We start from the raw sequence: 20,383 nt of genomic DNA on the forward strand, positions 1-20,383 counted from the left end.
AAACCTGTTGTTAGTTACCCATTCTAGAACTGACTGGAGCTCTGTGTGAAACCTGTTGTTAGTTAACCATTCTAGAACTGACTGGAGCTCTGTGTTAAACCTGTTTTTAGTTACCCATTCTAGAACTGACTGGAGCTCTGTGTGAAACCTGTTGTTAGTTACCATTCTAGAACTGACTGGAGCTCTGTGTTAAACCTGTTTTTAGTTACCCATTCTAGAACTGACTGGAGCTCTGTGTTAAACCTGTTTTTAGTTACCCATTCTAGAACTGACTGGAGCTCTGTGTGAAACCTGTTGTTAGTTACCCATTCTAGAACTGACTGGAGCTCTGTGTTAAACCTGTTGTTAATTACCATTCCAGAACTGACTGGAGCTCTATGTTAAACCTGTTGTTAATTACCATTCCAGAACTGACTGGAGCTCTGTGTTAAACCTGTTGTTAGTTACCCATTCTAGAACTGACTGGAGTTCTGTGTTAAACCTGTTGTTAGTTACCCATTCTAGAACTGACTGGAGTTCTGTGTTAAACCTGTTGTTAGTTACCCATTCTAGAACTGACTGGAGCTCTGTGTTAAACCTGTTGTTAGTTACCCATTCTAGAACTGACTGGAGCTCTGTGTTAAACCTGTTGTTAGTTACCATTCTAGAACTGACTGGAGCTCTGTGTTAAACCTGTTGTTAGTTACCCATTCTAGAACTGACTGGAGCTCTATGTTAAACCTGTTGTTAGTTACCCATTCTAGAACTGACTGGAGCTCTATGTTAAACCTGTTGTTAGTTACCCATTCTAGAACTGACTGGAGCTCTGTGTTAAACCTGTTGTTAGTTACCCATTCTAGAACTGACTGGAGTTCTGTGTCAAACCTGTTGTTAGTTACCCATTCTAGAACTGACTGGAGCTCTGTGTTAAACCGGTTGTTAGTTACCCATTCTAGAACTGACTGGAGCTCTGTGTTAAACCTGTTGTTAGTTACCCATTCTAGAACTGACTGGAGCTCTGTGTTAAACCTGTTGTTAGTTACCCATTCTAGAACTGACTGGAGCTCTATGTTAAACCTGTTGTTAGTTACCCATTCTAGAACTGACTGGAGTTCTGTGTTAAACCTGTTGTTAGTTACCCATTCTAGAACTGACTGGAGCTCTGTGTTAAACCTGTTGTTAGTTACCCATTCTAGAACTGACTGGAGCTCTGTGTTAAACCTGTTGTTAGTTACCCATTTTAGAACTGACTGGAGCTCTATGTTAAACCTGTTGTTAGTTACCCATTCTAGAACTGACTGGAGCTCTGTGTTAAACCTGTTGTTAGTTACCCATTCTAGAACTGACTGGAGTTCTGTGTCAAACCTGTTGTTAGTTACCCATTCTAGAACTGACTGGAGCTCTGTGTTAAACCGGTTGTTAGTTACCCATTCTAGAACTGACTGGAGCTCTGTGTTAAACCTGTTGTTAGTTACCCATTCTAGAACTGACTGGAGCTCTGTGTTAAACCTGTTGTTAGTTACCCATTCTAGAACTGACTGGAGCTCTATGTTAAACCTGTTGTTAGTTACCCATTCTAGAACTGACTGGAGTTCTGTGTTAAACCTGTTGTTAGTTACCCATTCTAGAACTGACTGGAGCTCTGTGTTAAACCTGTTGTTAGTTACCCATTCTAGAACTGACTGGAGCTCTGTGTTAAACCTGTTGTTAGTTACCCATTTTAGAATTGACTGGAGCTCTATGTTAAACCTGTTGTTAGTTACCCATTCTAGAACTGACTGGAGCTATATGTTACTTAAACCTGTTGTTAGTTACCATTCTAGAACTGACTGGAGCTCTGTGTTAAACCTGTTGTTAGTTACCCATTCTAGAACTGACTGGAGCTATATGTTATTTAAACCTGTTGTTAGTTACCCATTCTAGAACTGACTGGAGCTCTATGTTAAACCTGTTGTTAGTTACCCATTCTAGAACTGACTGGAGCTCTATGTTAAACCTGTTGTTAGTTACCCATTCTAGAACTGACTGGAGCTATATGTTAAGGTTGTCAATGATTTATTTGACTGTTGCAGCTGATGTGTATACTGCTGAGTCATCAGTGTACATAGACACTCAGGCTTTATTCAAGGTCAGTGGAAGGTCACAAAACAATAATGGCCCAAGCCGGCTGCCTTGCGGAACACCGTACCCAACAGAATTTGCATAAGAAAGGCTTCCATTACCAAAACCATCTGTGTTCTGTTAAATATGTAACTCTCAATAAGGCAGAGGGTGCAAATCCACAAAAAAAATTCAGCAATAGGTTATGATCAATGACATGAAAAGTTCATCCCAACATCAGCTGACCACTTTATTAACAACTTAGAAATAGAAAAAACACGTAGATGAGAGTGGGAGGAGTTAGTATATTGCAGGGTTAAGGGTTAGGTGTTAGGCGTGAAGCGGTGGAGTAGTTAGTAGATTGTCGGGTTAATGGGGAAGTGGGGGAGGAGTTAAGGGCTGGGTTAAATCGGGGAGAGGTGAGGTCAGGGTGTGGGTGTGGCTAAGGATGGATGGGAGGGGTTCAGTATGCTCACTGATTTCAGGCGGTGGCTGTGGGATTCTTCTCATGGGCAGAGCAGGCTGCGTGTCGACTGGTGTGTTGTGTACCCTGGTCCGAGGCAGGGGGGGTGGAGTTCGCTCTGTGTGCGGCTCATTGACTGGAGCATCGCTGGAGAGAAGAATGACAGAGGAAGGGAGAGGGGCACAATGTTACCGTTGACACCAAGGGCCGGTAGAAGACAGAAAACAGCCATGAGTCACTCTCTCTCTCTCTCTCTCTCTCTCTCTCAATTGACATGGCAAGTACATTATTACTTACATTGTCAAAGTATATATATCGAAAAACAAAATAAAATAATAAATATTTATATATAAAATATATATATACACTGCTCAAAAAAATAAAGGGAACACTAAAATAACACATCCTAGATCTGAATGAATGAAATATTCTTATTCATTACTTTTTTCTTTACATAGTTGAATGTGCTGACAACAAAATCACACAAAAATTATCAATGGAAACCACACTACAGGCTGATGCAACTTTGATGTAATATCCTTAAAACAAGTCAAAATGAGGCTCAGTAGTGTGTGTGGTCTCCACGTGCCTGTATGAACTCCCTACAACGCCTGGGCATGCTCCTGATGAGGTGTCGGATGGTCTCCTGAGGGATCTCCTCCCAGACCTGGACTAAAGCATCCGCCATCTCCTGGACAGTCTGTGGTGCAACGTGGCATTGGTGGATGGAGCGAGACATGATGTCCCAGATGTGCTCAATTGGATTCAGGTCTGGGGAATGGGTAGGCCAGTCCATAGCATCGATGCATTCCTCTTGCAGGAACTGCTGACACACTCCAGCCACATGAGGTCTAGCATTGTCTTGCATTAGGAGGAACCCAGGGCCAACCGCACCAGCATATGGTCTCACAAGGGGTCTGAGGATCTCATCTCGGTACCTAATGGCAGTCAGGCTACCTCTGGCAAGCACATGGAGGGCTGTGCGGCCCCCCAAAGAAATGCCACCCCACACCATGACTGACCCACTGCCAAACCGGTCATGCTGGAGGATGTTGCAGGCAGAAGAACGTTCTCCACAGCGTCTCCAGACTGTCACGTCTGTCACATGTGCTCAGTGTGAACCTGCTTTCATCTGTGAAGAGCACAGGGCGCCAGTGGCGAATTTTCCAATCTTGGTGTTCTCTGGCAAATGCCAAACGTCCTGCACAGTGTTGGGCTGTAAGCACAACTCCGACCTGTGGACGTCGGGCCCTCATACCACCCTCATGGAGTCTGTTTCTGACCGTTTGAGCAGACACATGCACATGTGGCCTGCTGGAGGTCATTTTGCAGGGCTCTGGCAGTGCTCCTCCTGCTCCTCCTTGCACAAAGGCAGAGGTAGCGGTCCTGCTGCTGGGTTGTTGCCCTCCTATGGCCTCCTCCACGTCTCCTGATATACTGGCCTGTCTCCTGGCAGCGCCTCCATGCTCTGGACAAAAGTGACCAAAACATCAGCCAGGAAGCATAGGAACTGAGAAGTGGTCTGTGGTCACCACCTGCAGAACCACTCCTTTATTGGGGGCGTCTTGCTAATTGCCTATAATTTCCACCTGTTGTCTATTCCATTTGCACAACAGCATGTGGAATTTATTGTCAATCAGTGTTGCTTCCTAAGTGGACAGTTTGATTTCACAGAAGTGTGATTGACTTGGAGTTACATTGTGTTGTTTAAGTGTTCCCTTTATTTTTTTGAGCAGTGTATTTATATATAAATAAATGGTGGGACCAACAGCAATAATAATAGTAGTAGTGGACATGGGATTACCATTAACAACAACTACAACAACAATATTAATGAGAGCAACAATACATTAAAGCAATGGTAGCTGGCTGTCCCTCGGGTTGTGGCAGGAGGACACATTTGGTTGCCAAAACTGAACATTTTGGCTTTTCATCCAATACATATTTGATTTTTAGGTTTCAAATTATTTTTATTGTATTATAATTTTGGGAATGAAATATTCTCTTAGGTCTGAGTAAAATTAAAATTTGATGGCTCTTTTTTCTATTTGAATGAGGAGGGGGTATTGGCCAAATTCTGCTCTACATGTGTTATTTTGTGTTCTTTGCACTTGCAATACAGTCTTGCAAAACTCTGCATGCAGTATTTCAATTGGATGTTTGTCCCATTTGGTGAATTCATTAATAGAGATTGGACCCCATACTTCACTGCCATATAGAGCAATTGGTTCTATAACCGATTGAAATATTTTGAGCCAGATTCTAATTGGAATTGGATTTTAATGTTCCTTTTAATGGCATAGAATGCTCTTCTTGCTTTGTCTCTCAGCTCATTCACAGCCATGTGAAAGCTACCTGTGTTGCTGATATTTAGTCCTAGATATGTGTAGTTTTTGGTGTGTTCTAATAGAACTGTGTCCAAATAGAATTTATATTTGTCATCCTGACCTTTCTTGGAATATCATTATATATATAGTTTTTTTTAGGTTAACGATCAGAGCCCAGGTCTGACAGAACCTGTGGTTAACGGTCAGAGCCCAGGTCTGACAGAACCTGTGGTTAATGATCAGAGCCCAGGTCTGACAGAACCGGTGGTTAACGGTCAAAACCCAGGTCTGACAGAACCTGTGGTTAACGGTCAGAACCCAGGTCTGACAGAACCTGTGGTTAACGGTCAGAACCCAGGTCTGACAGAACCTGTGGTTAACGGTCAGAACCCAGGTCTGACAGAACCTGTGAAGATGATCTAGGTGCTGCTGTAACCCCTCTTTAGTGGGAGACAGCAGCACCAGGTCATCTGTCTACAGCAGACCCTCCTTAGTGGGAGACAGCAGCACCAGGTCATCTGTCTACAGCAGACCCTCTTTAGTAGGAGACCGCAGCACCAGGTCATCTGTCTACAGCAGACCCTCTTTAGTGGGAGACAGCAGCACCAGGTCATCTGTCTACAGCAGACCCTCTTTAGTGGGAGACAGCAGCACCAGGCCATCTGTCTACAGCAGACCCTCCTTAGTGGGAGACCGCAGCACCAGGTCATCTGCGTACAGCAGACACTTGATTTCAGTGTTGTGTAGGGTGATACCAGGTTTTTTTTTTTCCTCACACACACACACACACACACACACACACACACACACACACACACACACACACACGAGAGAGAGAACCTGGTATCACCCTACACAACACTGAAATCAAGTGTCGAGAGAGGGAAAGGCATGCGGAAGTGTGTAATATACATATCTCTCTCTCCTCAGCCGACCTAACCTCAACTCTAACCATAACAGAACCCTGGTGTAGAACTCTGCCGTTTGAAATCTAACTGACATGAATAGAATTCTGCTGTGTGTTCTCCTCCTCTCTCCACATCATACACACAGGCACGCCCGCGCACACACACGCCCGCGCACACACACGCCTGCGCACACACACGCGCACACACACACTAGTGGTCAGTGTTCCAGTGTGTGACTGAGCTACGTTTGGAATCTCACTGAGGCTTGGGAGGGCAACTGGTTACCATAGCAGCCCAGACCTTTTGACACCCCTCACACTCCCCAAAATGATTCACTCCCTTGCCTGGTTACCCAAACCCCTTGCTCCGGGCCAACCGCTACGCCATGACCACGGATGTTTCTTCGCCGCAATGAGTCTGGATAGGAGTACCTCCCCAACGATTTCCAGAATGTAAATGCATTCTATACCCCCTGATTGGTCCCAGAAACCGATGATGACTTTGGTTTTGTACAACACCCCTCATTTCGACATCACCACAAACAACTTCAATGTCTCAGACTGAAGTATGTCGCGAACGACAGAGCAGCGGAAGCCTTCAGTTTGAGTCGTCGGGCAAGTCTCCATCTCCATCCATCTCTCCACCACATACAAATAAATCCACCACACTGCACAATGTGAGATAAATTAAAGTCTACAAATGTATCAGCAGTCTTAATATAAGACTGTGAGGTTAAATAATTTCAGCAACAGCTACCCATACATAGGCCCAGATAGTGTTGTGTAATGTTGAAACTGACAGTGTTCCCCTTTTCTCTTCCTGCTACCCCCCCTCCCTCCCTCTCTCAGTCACACTGAGAGACAACAAGAAGCAGTGCTTGACGTGGACTGAAATGTGTATCGGCACTGTTGATATTTAGGTCACAATACATTTAAGCTGATATTCTGTAAGAGCTGCCAGAGTTCAAACAGTAGAACATGTGAGGTGTCAGGGCTCAGCTCTGGTTAGCTCTTCCCAAGTCAAGCACTGACAAGAAAGAAAGAGGGACAGAGGGACATGCACACACATGTACCCGCACCGGACACACACACACACACTGGGGTGTGTGCTGACCAGAGCACCGAATACAGTTTAAGATACACCTATGATCTGGGGTCACATGACCCAGGCTGTCCAGAGGGGTGGGGACAGGAGGAGGTGGTCTCAGGAGAGAGGAGGTGATGAGAGGGGCTGAGAGAGGAGGTGGGAGAGGAGGTGAGAGAGGTGGGAGAGGTGATTAGGTGAGAGAGGGGCTGGGAAAGGTGATGAGGTAAGAGAGGGGCTGAGAGAGGAGGTGGGAGAGGAGGTGAGAGAGGAGGTGAGAGAGGGACTGAGAGAGGTGATAAGGTGAGAGAGGAGCTGAGAGAGGGGCTGAGAGAGGAGGTGGGAGAGGAGGTGAGAGAGGGGCTGAGAGAGGTGATGAGGTGAGAGAGGGGCTGAGAGAGGAGGTGAGAGAGGGGCTGAGAGAGGAGGTGAGAGAGGGGCTGAGAGAGGAAGTGAGAGAGGATGCTGAGTTAGGAGTTGTTTTTATTGATTTGTCGAAGGCTTTTGACACCGTGGACCATGCTGTGTTAGTGCAAAGGTTACAATGTTGTGGAATTACTGGTCAGGCTCTAGATTGGTTTATAAATTACCTATCAAATCGTACACAATGTGTAATGGCGGATGGTTGTAAATCTGAGTCCATAGGGGTGTACTCAGGTGTTCCGCAAGGTTCTATTTTGGGCCCACCGTTGTTAAATTTTGTATATCAACAACATTGGGGATCTTGTTAAAACAGCGGATGTTAATTTCTATGCAGATGATACTGTTCTTTATTAAAGTGGTAGTAGTTTATCTTTAGCTTTTGAAAAGGCCCAAAGAGGATTTATCATCATACAACAGAATCTGTATGATTTAATACTGATTCTAAATTCGGGTAAAACAAAATGCATGGTATTTTCAAATGCCAGGCATGTTACAAATCATGTCATTGATAAATTGGCTGGACACACTATAGAGCAAGTTAAAGTGTACAAATATTTGGGTGTGTGGGTTGAAGAATAGCTGAGCTTCACTGTGTATGTAGAGAACTTGATAAGGAAGCTCAAGCTGAAAATAGGATTTTATTAACGGCATAAGGCTTGTTTTTCTTTTGAGGCCAGGAAGGAGATGGTACGATGTACATTACTGTCGGTTTTAGATTTGAGTGATGTTATATATATATATTTGCAGGCCTCAGCCACTACCCTGAGAGCACTTTAATCAGTGTATCATGCAGCCCTCAGGTTCATTACATATCAGAAACGTCTAATACATCATTGTGATCTCTACAGCGCTGTTGGCTGGTCGTCATTGACCTTGCGTAGGCTTAAACACTGGTATACACTGATTTATAAGGCCATGTTGGGTAAAATGCAATTTTTTCTCTTGTTCTTTTTTAGTCAGGTGAATAAATAAATATAAATTACGGTCTCATTCCGATTTACTTCTAACAGAACCAAACATTAGAACAGGTCACGGTAGAAATAGTTTTAGTTACTTAGCACCGTGGTCCAGGAATTCTCTAACAAACATTTAAAAAATGTGAAGATCTAGTTTCTTTGGTGGAGTTTAAACACTTGATCGATGTATATATCATAGTAGAGTGTTATTGTTTTTAGGCCAGCTGTTTTTAGTCAAGATATTTGTGTTTTTAATGTAATGTGTAATTGGTGTACTGTATGTGTGTTTATAGTTTTGTTTAATGTTGTGTTAGTGTGTGTAAGTTGTTTTAACTGAAGCGTTGGTCCCTCTGCTGCTATTGGACCAGGTCTCTCTTGGAAAACTGATAATATCTCAATGAGAAAAAACCTGTATAAATAAAAGGTCAAATAAAGAAAATGTTAAAAAGTAGTACGGGATCTAAATATAACCTCTTTGTATCCGTTCAACAGACGTCGCTAAGCTACAGAAACAAATGACCCCTTCCGTCCTCGCCTACACACTCCCCCCACAGACATGCGAATCAAGCACACCTAATTTACAACAGACCCAACTGCCTGGTCTCTCTCTGTCCCCAGGTCCCAGAGAGTGTACTGGGGGCTGCAGCTGAACCCTACAGCAGGCTGCCAGGTCCCAGAGAGTGTACTGGGGGCTGCAGCTGAACCCTACAGCAGGCTGCCAGGGCCCAGAGTGTGTACTGGGGGCTGCAGCTGAACCCTACAGCAGGCTGCCAGGGCCCAGAGTGTGTACTGGGGGCTGCAGCTGAACCCTACAACAGGCTGCCAGGGCCCAGAGAGTGTACTGGGGGCTGCAGCTGAACCCTACAGCAGGCAGCCAGGGCCCAGAGTGTGTACTGGGGGCTGCAGCTGAACCCTACAGCAGGCTGCCAGGGCCCAGAGTGTGTACTGGGGGCTGCAGCTGAACCCTACAGCAGGCTGCCAGGGCCCAGAGTGTGTACTGGGGGCTGCAGCTGAACCCTACAGCAGGCTGCCAGGGCCCAGCGTGTGTACTGGGGACTGCAGCTGAACCCTACAGCAGGCAGCCAGGGCCCAGAGTGTGTACTGGGGGCTGCAGGTGAGCACTCCTAGTCTCTAACAACACAGATAAAGAACATCACTGGTACACCGAGTCCCTCCATGAGTCCCTGCTCTGGCACACCAGGCTCTGAGCCAGTATCCACTGAGCCAGTATCCACTGAGCCAGTATCCACTGAGCCAGTATCCACAACGCATCTCAGAGTAGGATAGTTGATCTAAATTAAGACAGATCCTAGATAATGCTCTGAGATGGTTTGTGGATACGGGCCCAGTCTTGCACACTAGGCTCTGCCTTGCCATGCTCTGGCCCTGGTGAGAGACTCACAGGATAATGTATCTACCAAACAGCTCTAGAAGCCTAGGTCTCAGTGGGGTGCTATTGTATATCTCTGGCCCCAAAGGGACCTCATGCTCATGACAACAGCTACTATGACAACCGTCCAATTTAAAAGATTCCCCAAGTGAAATGTCCATCTTGTCGCTTGTGTGCAGGCAGTGTGTTTTTAACAGCACACACCCCACCCACTGGCTAACAGGGGAGATAATGTGAGGGTGTGCCATTCAGTGTGTGTGTGTGTGTGTGTGTGTGTGTGTGTGTGTGTGTGTGTGTGTGTGTGTGTGTGTGTGTGTAGAGTCAGTGAGTTTTTTAACATAAACAGGTCAAAATAAACATGATGTGAATAAAATCTATTTCAGAAGAACAGAACAGGTCCTCCTATCTGCGTTATTTAGAGTTATTAATGTAACTTCAGTTGTGATAAAAATGTTGGTCTATGTGTTTTGATTTTAATACATCGTAAGGCTGAATGATGCAACTCTAATGATGAAAAAAGTCTCATTAAAGGCATGATCTCTTCATCAGGGTGTACACACTTCATCAGTCTCTCATTCACAATTTGACAAGCACTTGATAATGCCTCGAATTTCCCGGCTGCATCCCCTTTGTGTGGCCGTAATGCCCCCTAATAAAATACATGGCATTTGCGGCCAGTGGTCGTTGTGCCCTCGGGCTGAATATAATAATTATAATTCCCTTCTCCCGGCTGCTTACCGAAGCACCTCTCAATCACATGGCTCTCAGTCACTTGATAGGGTCTTTCTTACAGGCTACAAGTGCACATGTCCCTCTTATCCAATACCAATATTTTGGAAGAACTGTCCACATTTAATTTTCGTTCATTTTCGTCAGCCAATAAGATGAGTGGGCCTAACGAACAGCAAAAGCACTAACCTATGTCAATCTACTATCCCCTATGGTACAAAAGTTGACCTATTCTATGCGAGAAATAAATATTCCAAACATAGTCTGGGACAGTTGTGGGATGCGATAGATCCCAAATTAATACAACCACTAGAATGTAAGCAATTTTAAGCAATGAGCCTGACGCATCAGATGATCATGTTTATGTTAAAATGTTGACAAACTATTAAGCTATTTATTTACATTATTAGCACAGCAATGTGAACACGACAGTAAGAGCTAATGTTCCATTAGCAGGAAAACACCCTTCTCAAAAGGGACCACAAATGTGATTATGTATGTAATGCTTCTATTATAAAGGTGCATTTTTATGGTGAAAATGATCTTCCCCAAAAGTTGAAAGTCACTCGCTGCTTATGTCTGCCAGTTAGGCTCTGCACTCGTAAAGCGGATTAATGTGCTTCATTTTAAGAAGTTATTAAAACATATAGGTCTATGGCCTGGACTACATGAGGTGTGATACTAACCTTATTAAAACATATAGGTCTATGGCCTGGACTACATGAGGTGTGATACTAACCTTATTAAAACATATAGGTCTATGGCCTGGACTACATGAGGTGTGATACTAACCTTATTAAAACATATAGGTCTATGGGCTGGACTACATGAGGTGTGATACTAACCTTATTAAAACATATAGGTCTATGGCCTGGACTACATGAGGTGTGATACTAACCTTATTAAAACATATAGGTCTATGGCCTGGACTACATGAGGTGTGATACTAACCTTATTAAAACATATAGGTCTATGGCCTGGACTACATGAGGTGTGATACTAACCTTATTAAAACATATAGGTCTATGGCCTGGACTACATGGGGTGTGATACTAACCTTATTAAAACATATAGGTCTATGGCCTGGACTACATGAGGTGTGATACTAACCTTATTAAAACATATAGGTCTATGGCCTGGACTACATGAGGTGTGATACTAACCTTATTAAAACATATAGGTCTATGGGCTGGACTACATGAGGTGTGATACTAACCTTATCAAAACATATAGGTCTATGGCCTGGACTACATGAGGTGTGATACTAACCTTATTAAAACATACAGGCCTATGGGCTGGGCTACATGAGGTGTGATACTAACCTTATTAAAACATATAGGCCTATGGGCTGGGCTACATGAGGTGTGATACTAACCTTATTAAAACATACAGGCCTATGGGCTGGGCTACATGGGGTGTGATACTAACCTTATTAAAACATATAGGCCTATGGGCTGGGCTACATGGGGTGTGATACTAACCTTATTAAAACATATAGGCCTATGGGCTGGGCTACATGGGGTGTGATACTAACCTTATTAAAACATATAGGCCTATGGGCTAGGCTACATGGGGTGTGATACTAACCTTATTAAAACATATAGGCCTATGGGCTGGGCTACATGAGGTGTGATACTAACCTTATTAAAACATATAGGCCTATGGGCTGGGCTACATGAGGTGTGATACTAACCTTATTAAAACATATAGGCCTATGGGCTGGGCTACATGGGGTGTGATACTAACCTTATTAAAACATATAGGCCTATGGGCTGGGCTACATGGGGTGTGATACTAACCTTATTAAAACATATAGGCCTATGGGCTGGGCTACATGAGGTGTGATACTAACCTTATTAAAACATATAGGTCTATGGGCTGGACTACATGAGGTGTGATACTAACCTTATTAAAACATATAGGCCTATGGGCTGGGCTACATGAGGTGTGATACTAACCTTATTAAAACATATAGGCCTATGGGCTGGGCTACATGAGGTGTGATACTAACCTTATTAAAACATACAGGCCTATGGGCTGGGCTACATGAGGTGTGATACTAACCTTATTAAAACATACAGGCCTATGGGCTGGGCTACATGAGGTGTGATACTAACCTTATTAAAACATATAGACCTATGGCCTGGGCTACATGAGGTGTGATACTAACCTTATCAAAACATATAGGCCTATGGGCTGGGCTACATGGGGTGTGATACTAACCTTATTAAAACATATAGGCCTATGGGCTGGGCTACATGGGGTGTGATACTAACCTTATCAAAACATATAGGCCTATGGACTAGACTACATGAGGTGTGATACTAACCTTATCAAAACATATAGGCCTATGGCCTGGACTACATGAGGTGTGATACTAACCTTATTAAAACATATAGGCCTATGGGCTAGACTACATGAGGTGTGATACTAACCTTATCAAAACATATAGGCCTATGGGCTAGACTACATGAGGTGTGATACTAACCTTATTAAAACATATAGGCCTATGGGCTAGACTACATGAGGTGTGATACTAACCTTATCAAAACATATAGGCCTATGGGCTAGACTACATGAGGTGTGATACTAACCTTATCAAAACATATAGGCCTATGGGCTGGACTACATGAGGTGTGATACTAACCTTATTAAAACATATAGGCCTACGGCCTGGGCTACATGAGGTGTGATACTAACCTTATTAAAACATATAGACCTATGGGCTGGGCTACATGAGGTGTGATACTAACCTTATTAAAACATATAGGCCTACGGCCTGGGCTACATGAGGTGTGATACTAACCTTATTAAAACATATAGGCCTATGGGCTGGGCTACATGAGGTGTGCGTCTAGGATTTGAAATAGTCGCAAAGCTGCCTTACTGCACACAAGCTGGGCATCAAGTGATAATACATCATTCACAAGTGATAGGCTAATATTGTCACCCATCAGACTATTCTTCTCTTTACATATATTATTTAGTATATGTGTGAAATTTGTTTTGATTCACATTACCCTGAAGAAGGCACAGAACATCGATGATTTACTGATGACTACTGGGAGTATATATATAGAGAGTGTGCGACTCTATTTTCATAGCTTATCGTTTATTCACTGTTAGCACATCTACACTAAATCATGTTTTCTGGGTGTTCAGCTCATGCTGTTTATTGGATTTCGAATGCACCATGAACATGCCCCTGTCTCGAAACAGGGACAGTGGACACTATTCCTGTGGTTCATTTTCATGCCAGCCCGGTAGGTGATTACTCCTGTTGTAAAGAGAAGCAATGTAAATATAGTAGGCCTAGCCTACGGAAAGCTGATGGGATCCTCCTCTTTTTAATAGAGGCCATCACTCTGTCGTTTTCTCACACAATTGCATATCCTATAGAAATGTTACGTAACATGAGCTCATGGGCTCTCATGAAGTGTTTGATTTGATTTTCGATTACGTTTGCATTGATTTTTAGAGTGATTAGAGGGACAATAGAGTTCTGAGTACCAGGCAGGTAGGATGTTTGTTGGGCTAATAATGACCATCAGCAGCATCAGAGCTTGGAGATGCCTAATTACCGTGACTAAACAGTCACGTGGAATTTGACAGCCGTCATGACTCATAACCACCGGTGTGGCGGTAATACGGTCACCGTAACAGCCCTAACTCAAGCCAACTCATTCACTACCGTGAAACCACCACAGCAAGTCTGTGGGAAATATATAATTGACTCATTGCCCAACTGTGGAATTACAGAGGGAGGAGAGATCGTCAAAAATATATTATCATCCCAAAGTGACATCTACTTCCCTTCCTGAATCTGTCCTTACAATGACAAAATCACTGGGTCAAAGTCACTGACAGAAAACTACTACATCAGCAACTTCTTAATGACTCCTTGTCCCTGTACACAGCTACACTGTCTAACTACTGATGCCTACACTGTCTAACTACTGATGCACACACACACACACACACACACACACACACACACACACACACACACACACACACACACACACACACACACACACACACACACACACACACACACACACACACACACACACACACACACACACACACACACACACACTCTGCTAGAAATGAACTCTTCCTGCTCTCAGCGTTAGTTGGTTCAGCCACTAGTTTGAAAAGCATTAACACAACCAAAGAGATATTGACTAGGAGAGAAAGTGGGGAGAGAAGAGGAGAGTCACTCTCACCTGTCCTGGCATGTCCAACAGGGCCATCCTCAATGGAGAGGAAAGATTAACACACATGGGAGGAGAGGGAGAAAGAAACTAACGTTTCTCTGAGAAGAGGGAGGAGAGAGCTGCCGCAGGTGGGAGGAGTGAAGGAAGCAGACTTTTAGAGACGTAGTGCGCGTGTGTTACTAATTCAGAATGAGTAAGAGCAGACTCCATTCCCTCTCTCCTTCTCTCTTTCTCCTCTCTTTCAACATAAACCTGCAGTATTGCCTACATAATGGCTTACAGTTAAACATGTACAAGCTTAACAAGAGTTAATCAATTCCAACAGGTTCCTCTTCATTTTAGAGACATATTTCCCTCAGATTACACAGACCCACAAAGAATTCGATAAACTCTCATAACTACTGGGTGAAATACCACAGTGTGCCATCACAGCAGCAAGATTTGTGACCTGTTGCCACAAGAAAAAGGGCAACCAGTGAAGAACACACACCATTGTAAATACAACCCATATTTATGCTTGTTTATTTTCCCTTTTGTGTCACATCTGCTCCTGCAACGCCATCTAGTGTTCATCCTGTTTCTCCTTGACCTGCCGCCACTCCCCCAGTACTCTCTCTCTAGTGTTCATCCTGTGTCTCCTTGACCTGCCGCCACTCCCCCAGTACTCTCTCTCTAGTGTTCATCCTGTGTCTCCTTGACCTGCCGCCACTCCCCCAGTACTCTCTCTCTAGTGTTCATCCTGTTTCTCCTTGACCTGCCGCCACACCCCCAGTACTCTCTCTCTAGTGTTCATCCTGTGTCTCCTTGACCTGCCGCCACTCCCCCAGTACTCTCTCTCTAGTGTTCATCCTGTGTCTCCTTGACCTGCCGCCACACCCCCAGTACTCTCTCTCTAGTGTTCATCCTGTTTCTCCTTGACCTGCCGCCACTCCCCCAGTACTCTCTCTCTAGTGTTCATCCTGTGTCTCCTTGACCTGCCGCCACACCCCCAGTACTCTCTCTCTAGTGTTCATCCTGTGTCTCCTTGACCTGCCGCCTCCCCCAGTACTCTCTCTCTAGTGTTCATCCTGTGTCTCCTTGACCTGCCGCCACTCCCCCAGTACTCTCTCTCTAGTGTTCATCCTGTGTCTCCTTGACCTGCCGCCTCCCCCAATACTCTCTCTCTAGTGTTCATCCTGTGTCTCCTTGACCTGCCGCCACTCCCCCAGTACTCTCTCTCTAGTGTTCATCCTGTGTCTCCTTGACCTGCCGCCTCCCCCAGTACTCTCTCTCTAGTGTTCATCCTGTGTCTCCTTGACCTGCCGCCTCCCCCAGTACTCTCTCTCTCTAGTGTTCATCCTGTGTCTCCGTGACCTGCCGCCTCCCCCGGTACTCTCCCTCTAGTGTTCATCCTGTGTCTCCTTGACCTGCCGCCACTCCCCCAGTACTCTCTCTCTCTAGTGCTCATCCTGTGTCTCCCTAACCTGCCGCCTCCCCCAGTACTCTCCCTCTAGTGTTCATCCTGTGTCTCCTTGACCTGCCGCCACTCCCCCAGTACTCTCTCCCTCTAGTGTTCATCCTGTGTCTCCTTGACCTGCTGCCACTCCCCCAGTACTCTCTCTCTCTAGTGTTCATCCTGTGTCTCCTTGACCTGCCGCCACCCCCGGTACTCTCTCCCTCTAGTGTTCATCCTGTGTCTCCTTGACCTGCCGCCTCCCCCAGTACTCTCTCTCCCTCTCTCCCTGTGTATCTGATTGTGTGGGCGGAGACAGATGTGCTGGAGTCAAAGCAGATCCCCACCAGCTGCAACCTGTTCCATAATCAATATCTCTAAAAAAAAACTCAGCCCTGCCACTTCCACGCTGCCAGATAGACTGACTGAGCAGAGATTAAAATGTTTCTAGCCGTTTGTTACTTTTGAGATCCTGTTGTGCTTGTTTTCCTTGCCGGATGCTGTTTTCCTCTCCTCCCCTCCCCATTTCTGCACGCTCTGACTCTAGCCCCCGTCTCCAGTCCCACGTCTCGTCATCCTGCTACTCTGTTCTGGATTCCCCACTCTACTGCTCCCTTGGATTCTCCTCCGGACCTGCTTACCCTGTCCCAACCCCTCTCGCTCCAGCCTCAGCCTCCGCAGCTGCTTACCCTGTCCCAGCCCCTCTCGCTCCAGCCTCAGCCTCCGGACCTGCTTACCCTGTCCCAACCCCTCTCGCTCCAGCCTCAACCTCCGGACCTGCTTACCCTGTCCCAACCCCTCTCGCTCCAGCCTCAGCCTCAGCCTCAGCCTCTGCACCTGCTTACCCTGTCCCAACCCCTCTCGCTCCAGCCTCAGCCTCCGCACCTGCTTACCCTGTCCCAACCCCTCTCGCTCCAGCCTCAGCCTCCGCACCTGCTTACCCTGTCCCAACCCCTCTCGCTCCAGCCTTAGCCTCCGCACCTGCTTACCCTGTCCCAACCCCTCTCGCTCCAGCCTCAGCCTCCGCACCTGCTTACCCTGTCCCAACCCCTCTCGCTCCAGCCTTAGCCTCCGCACCTGCTTACCCTGTCCCAGCCCCTCTCGCTCCAGCCTCAGCCTCCGCACCTGCTTACCCTGTCCCAGCCCCTCTCGCTCCAGCCTCAGCCTCCGCACCTGCTTACCCTGTCCCAACCCCTCTCGCTCCAGCCTCAGCCTCCGCACCTACTTACCCTGTCCCAGCCCCTCTCGCTCCAGCCTCAGCCTCTGCACCTGCTTACCCTGTCCCAACCCCTCTCGCTCCAGCCTCAGCCTCCGCACCTGCTTACCCTGTCCCAGCCCCTCTCTCTCCAGCCTCAGCCTCCGCACCTGCTTACCCTGTCCCAACCCCTCTCGCTCCAGCCTCAGCCTCCGCACCTGCTTACCCTGTCCCAACCCCTCTCGCTCCAGCCTTAGCCTCCGCACCTGCTTACCCTGTCCCAGCCCCTCTCGCTCCAGCCGCAGCCTCCGCACCTGCTTACCCTGTCCCAGCCCCTCTCGCTCCAGCCTCAGCCTCCGCACCTGCTTACCCTGTCCCAGCCCCTCTCGCTCCAGCCGCAGCCTCCGCACCTGCTTACCCTGTCCCAGCCCCTCTCGCTCCAGCCTCAGCCTCCACACCTGCTTACCCTGACCCAGCCCCTCTCGCTCCAGCCTCAGCCTCCGCACCTGCTTACCCTGTCCCAGCCCCTCTCGCTCCAGCCTCAGCCTCCGCACCTGCTTAGCCTGTCCCAGCCCCTCTCGCTCCAGCCTTAGCCTCCAGACCTGCTTACCCTGTCCCAACCCCTCTCGCTCCAGCCTTAGCCTCCGCACCTGGTTTACTGCAACCCACCCGAGCATCCCCTGACCTGCACTCCATCTCCCCCTGATACCTTCATCCAAGTGTCCTCGTCCTCGTCTGCTCTTGGGTTCCCCTGTTCCACACTGCGTAACATTTCGTACTTTAACTACTTGCACATCGTGATAACACTGTACATAGCCATAATGTGACTTTTGAAATGTCCCTATTACTTTTTAAAACTTTTGTGGTTAATGTTTACTGTTCATTTATTCATTTATTATCTATTTCACTTGCTTTGGCAATGTAAACATGTTTCCCATGCCAATAAAGCCCTATTAATTAATTTGATAGAGAGAGAGGTGGGTTGAGAGAGAGCATGAGAGAGAGACTGTGTTTTTGTAAATCTAGCCATAGGGCTAAACCTTTTCTCTGAAACAGGGTTTTTCTTTCCTCTGCACAGAGGCAACAGAAACTGAGCAGAATAACGCAGCTCACCTGAGGGAAAGAGTTCATTTGACCACCAAGCTGGAGAGTCAGCCCTTCTCTACTTCGTAAACATTTCTAACAGAGACCAGCCTGCACACACACACGGGTTACTGAATCCCTAGTGAAACCGGAGTAGAATTGTTAACATAGTTCCTCATGACCATAGAAAGTAGTCTGTATAGACTACTCCCTCCCGTACACAGTCCCTGTGAGATATACTCTGAGTAGCAGCAGGTCTGTGTACAGTAGACCTTGAGCTCACACACACACACACACACACACACACACACACACACACACACACACACACACACACACACACACACACACACACACACACACACACACACACACACACACACACACACACACACACACACAAAGCACTAATGCAGCAGGGTCACAACCTGGTGGACAAACTGAATATGATCAGGATAGGGCATATGATGAGGAAACAGACTGCTGGCCTGTAGAGGGGGGTGAAGCTCTTCACAGCCAGAGATATGACTGCTCCTGTGAAACCTCACCACACACACAAGCACGCGCTCACGCTCACTCACACGCACACACACTCACACGTACCCTCAAACACACACACACACACACACACACACACACACACACAAGCACGCGCTCACACACACACACACACACACACACACACACACACACACACACAAGCACGCGCTCACACTCACTCACACACACAAACACGAGCTCACTCACCCGCACACACACTCACACGTACCCTCAAACACACACACACAAACACACACTTCTGAAAGGTTAAGCAGTTTATTTGAGACTGTTGGTTTAGATTGTCTCTAATGCAATAGAACAAACGACAGAAGTAGAACTGACAACATTGGGGGCCAATCAGAGGCCCTCTTACCTATGTGTGGTTCTGGGGGGCAAAACAGGAGGTTGACGTGGGATTGGAGCAGGGCCGCGAGGCTCTTTAGGGCCCGCCCCCACCACGTAGACTTTAGGGGGGAGGGTGGGCACGCATTGATCAGAAGAGGAAGAGTGGTCATATTGTTCAACTGAGAAGGAAGAGGAGGAGGAAGAGGACGAAACAGGGGAGGGCTTTCTCCCTCCCTCCCCCATCTGCTGGGGGTGTCTGGCTGGTGAAACAGGAGAGGGCTTTCTCCCTCCCTCCCCCACCTGCTGGGGGTGTCTGGCTGGTGAAACAGGAGAGGGCTTTCTCCCTCCCTCCCCCACCTGATGGGGGTGTCTGGCTGGTGAAACAGGCGAGGGAGAGAGGATAGGGAGAGGTACTGTGAGGGGATTGGTGGAGAGGCTAGGGAGGGGTACAGTGAGGGGTTTGGTGGAGAGGATAGGGAGGGGTACTGTGGGGGGATTGGTGGAGAGGCTAGGGAGGGGTACTGTGAGGGGATTGGGGGAGAGGCTAGGGAGGGGTACTGTGAGGGGATTGGGAGAGAGGCTAGGGAGGGGTACTGTGAGGGGATTGGGGGAGAGGCTAGGGAGGGGTACTGTGAGGGGATTGGGGGAGAGGCTAGGGAGGGGTACTGTGAGGGGATTGGGGGAGAGGCTAGGGAGGGTACTGGGATTAGGCTAGGGAGGGGTGAGGGGATTGGGGGAGAGGCTAGGGAGGGGTACTGTGAGGGGATTGGGGGAGAGGCTAGGGAGGGGTACTGTGAGGGGATTGGGGGAGAGGCTAGGGAGGGGTACTGTGGTCGGAGTGTTTGTAGAGGAGTGTGTATTGTTATGTTTATGTCTGGGTTTGGGTGCCATGGGGGAGTGTTTAGGGGAGGTGGGGATGAAGCGTAGTGGGGGGCCGTTTGGGGTGCTGCGAGGGGGGATGGGGGGTAAGGGGGGGTCCTGGGCAGTAGAATGGGGGGCGGTAGAGTAGGAGGTAGAGTTGGGATTGGGGGTGGTAGGGCAGAAGGTAGGGTTGGGATGGGGGGAAGTCTGGGCACAGTCCAATGTCTCTACAGGCACAGAGCGGTACTTAGTCCTCTCCTTGGGGATTGGTCTCGGTCTCTCTCCATCCCTCTCTTCTTCCCTGAACACTGATCTCTCCTTAGGGACTGGTCTCTCTCCTCTGGATACT

The 20,383-nt window shown here is 47.2% G+C and overlaps 1 protein-coding gene across 50 annotated transcripts in view; it reads right to left on the minus strand.

Moving 5' to 3' along the window:
• Positions 1-19,864, minus strand: part of LOC118375885 (arf-GAP with Rho-GAP domain, ANK repeat and PH domain-containing protein 1-like) — a 95,479-nt gene extending 75,615 nt beyond the window's left edge. For all 50 annotated transcript variants that reach the window (XM_052462814.1, XM_052462628.1, XM_052462664.1 and 47 more), the window contains exons 1-2: positions 19,202-19,864; positions 2,556-2,689 (exon numbers count right to left, since the gene is read on the minus strand). In XM_052462814.1, the coding sequence (XP_052318774.1) occupies positions 2,556-2,689; positions 19,202-19,416 (349 nt within the window). In that variant the 5' untranslated portion in view covers positions 19,417-19,864. The remainder of the gene's footprint in view (positions 1-2,555; positions 2,690-19,201) is intronic.
• Between the last annotated feature and the right edge of the window lie 519 nt (positions 19,865-20,383).

The sequence above is a fragment of the Oncorhynchus keta genome, chromosome 1 (genome assembly GCF_023373465.1).
Source record: "Oncorhynchus keta strain PuntledgeMale-10-30-2019 chromosome 1, Oket_V2, whole genome shotgun sequence".
NCBI lineage: Eukaryota > Metazoa > Chordata > Actinopteri > Salmoniformes > Salmonidae > Oncorhynchus > Oncorhynchus keta.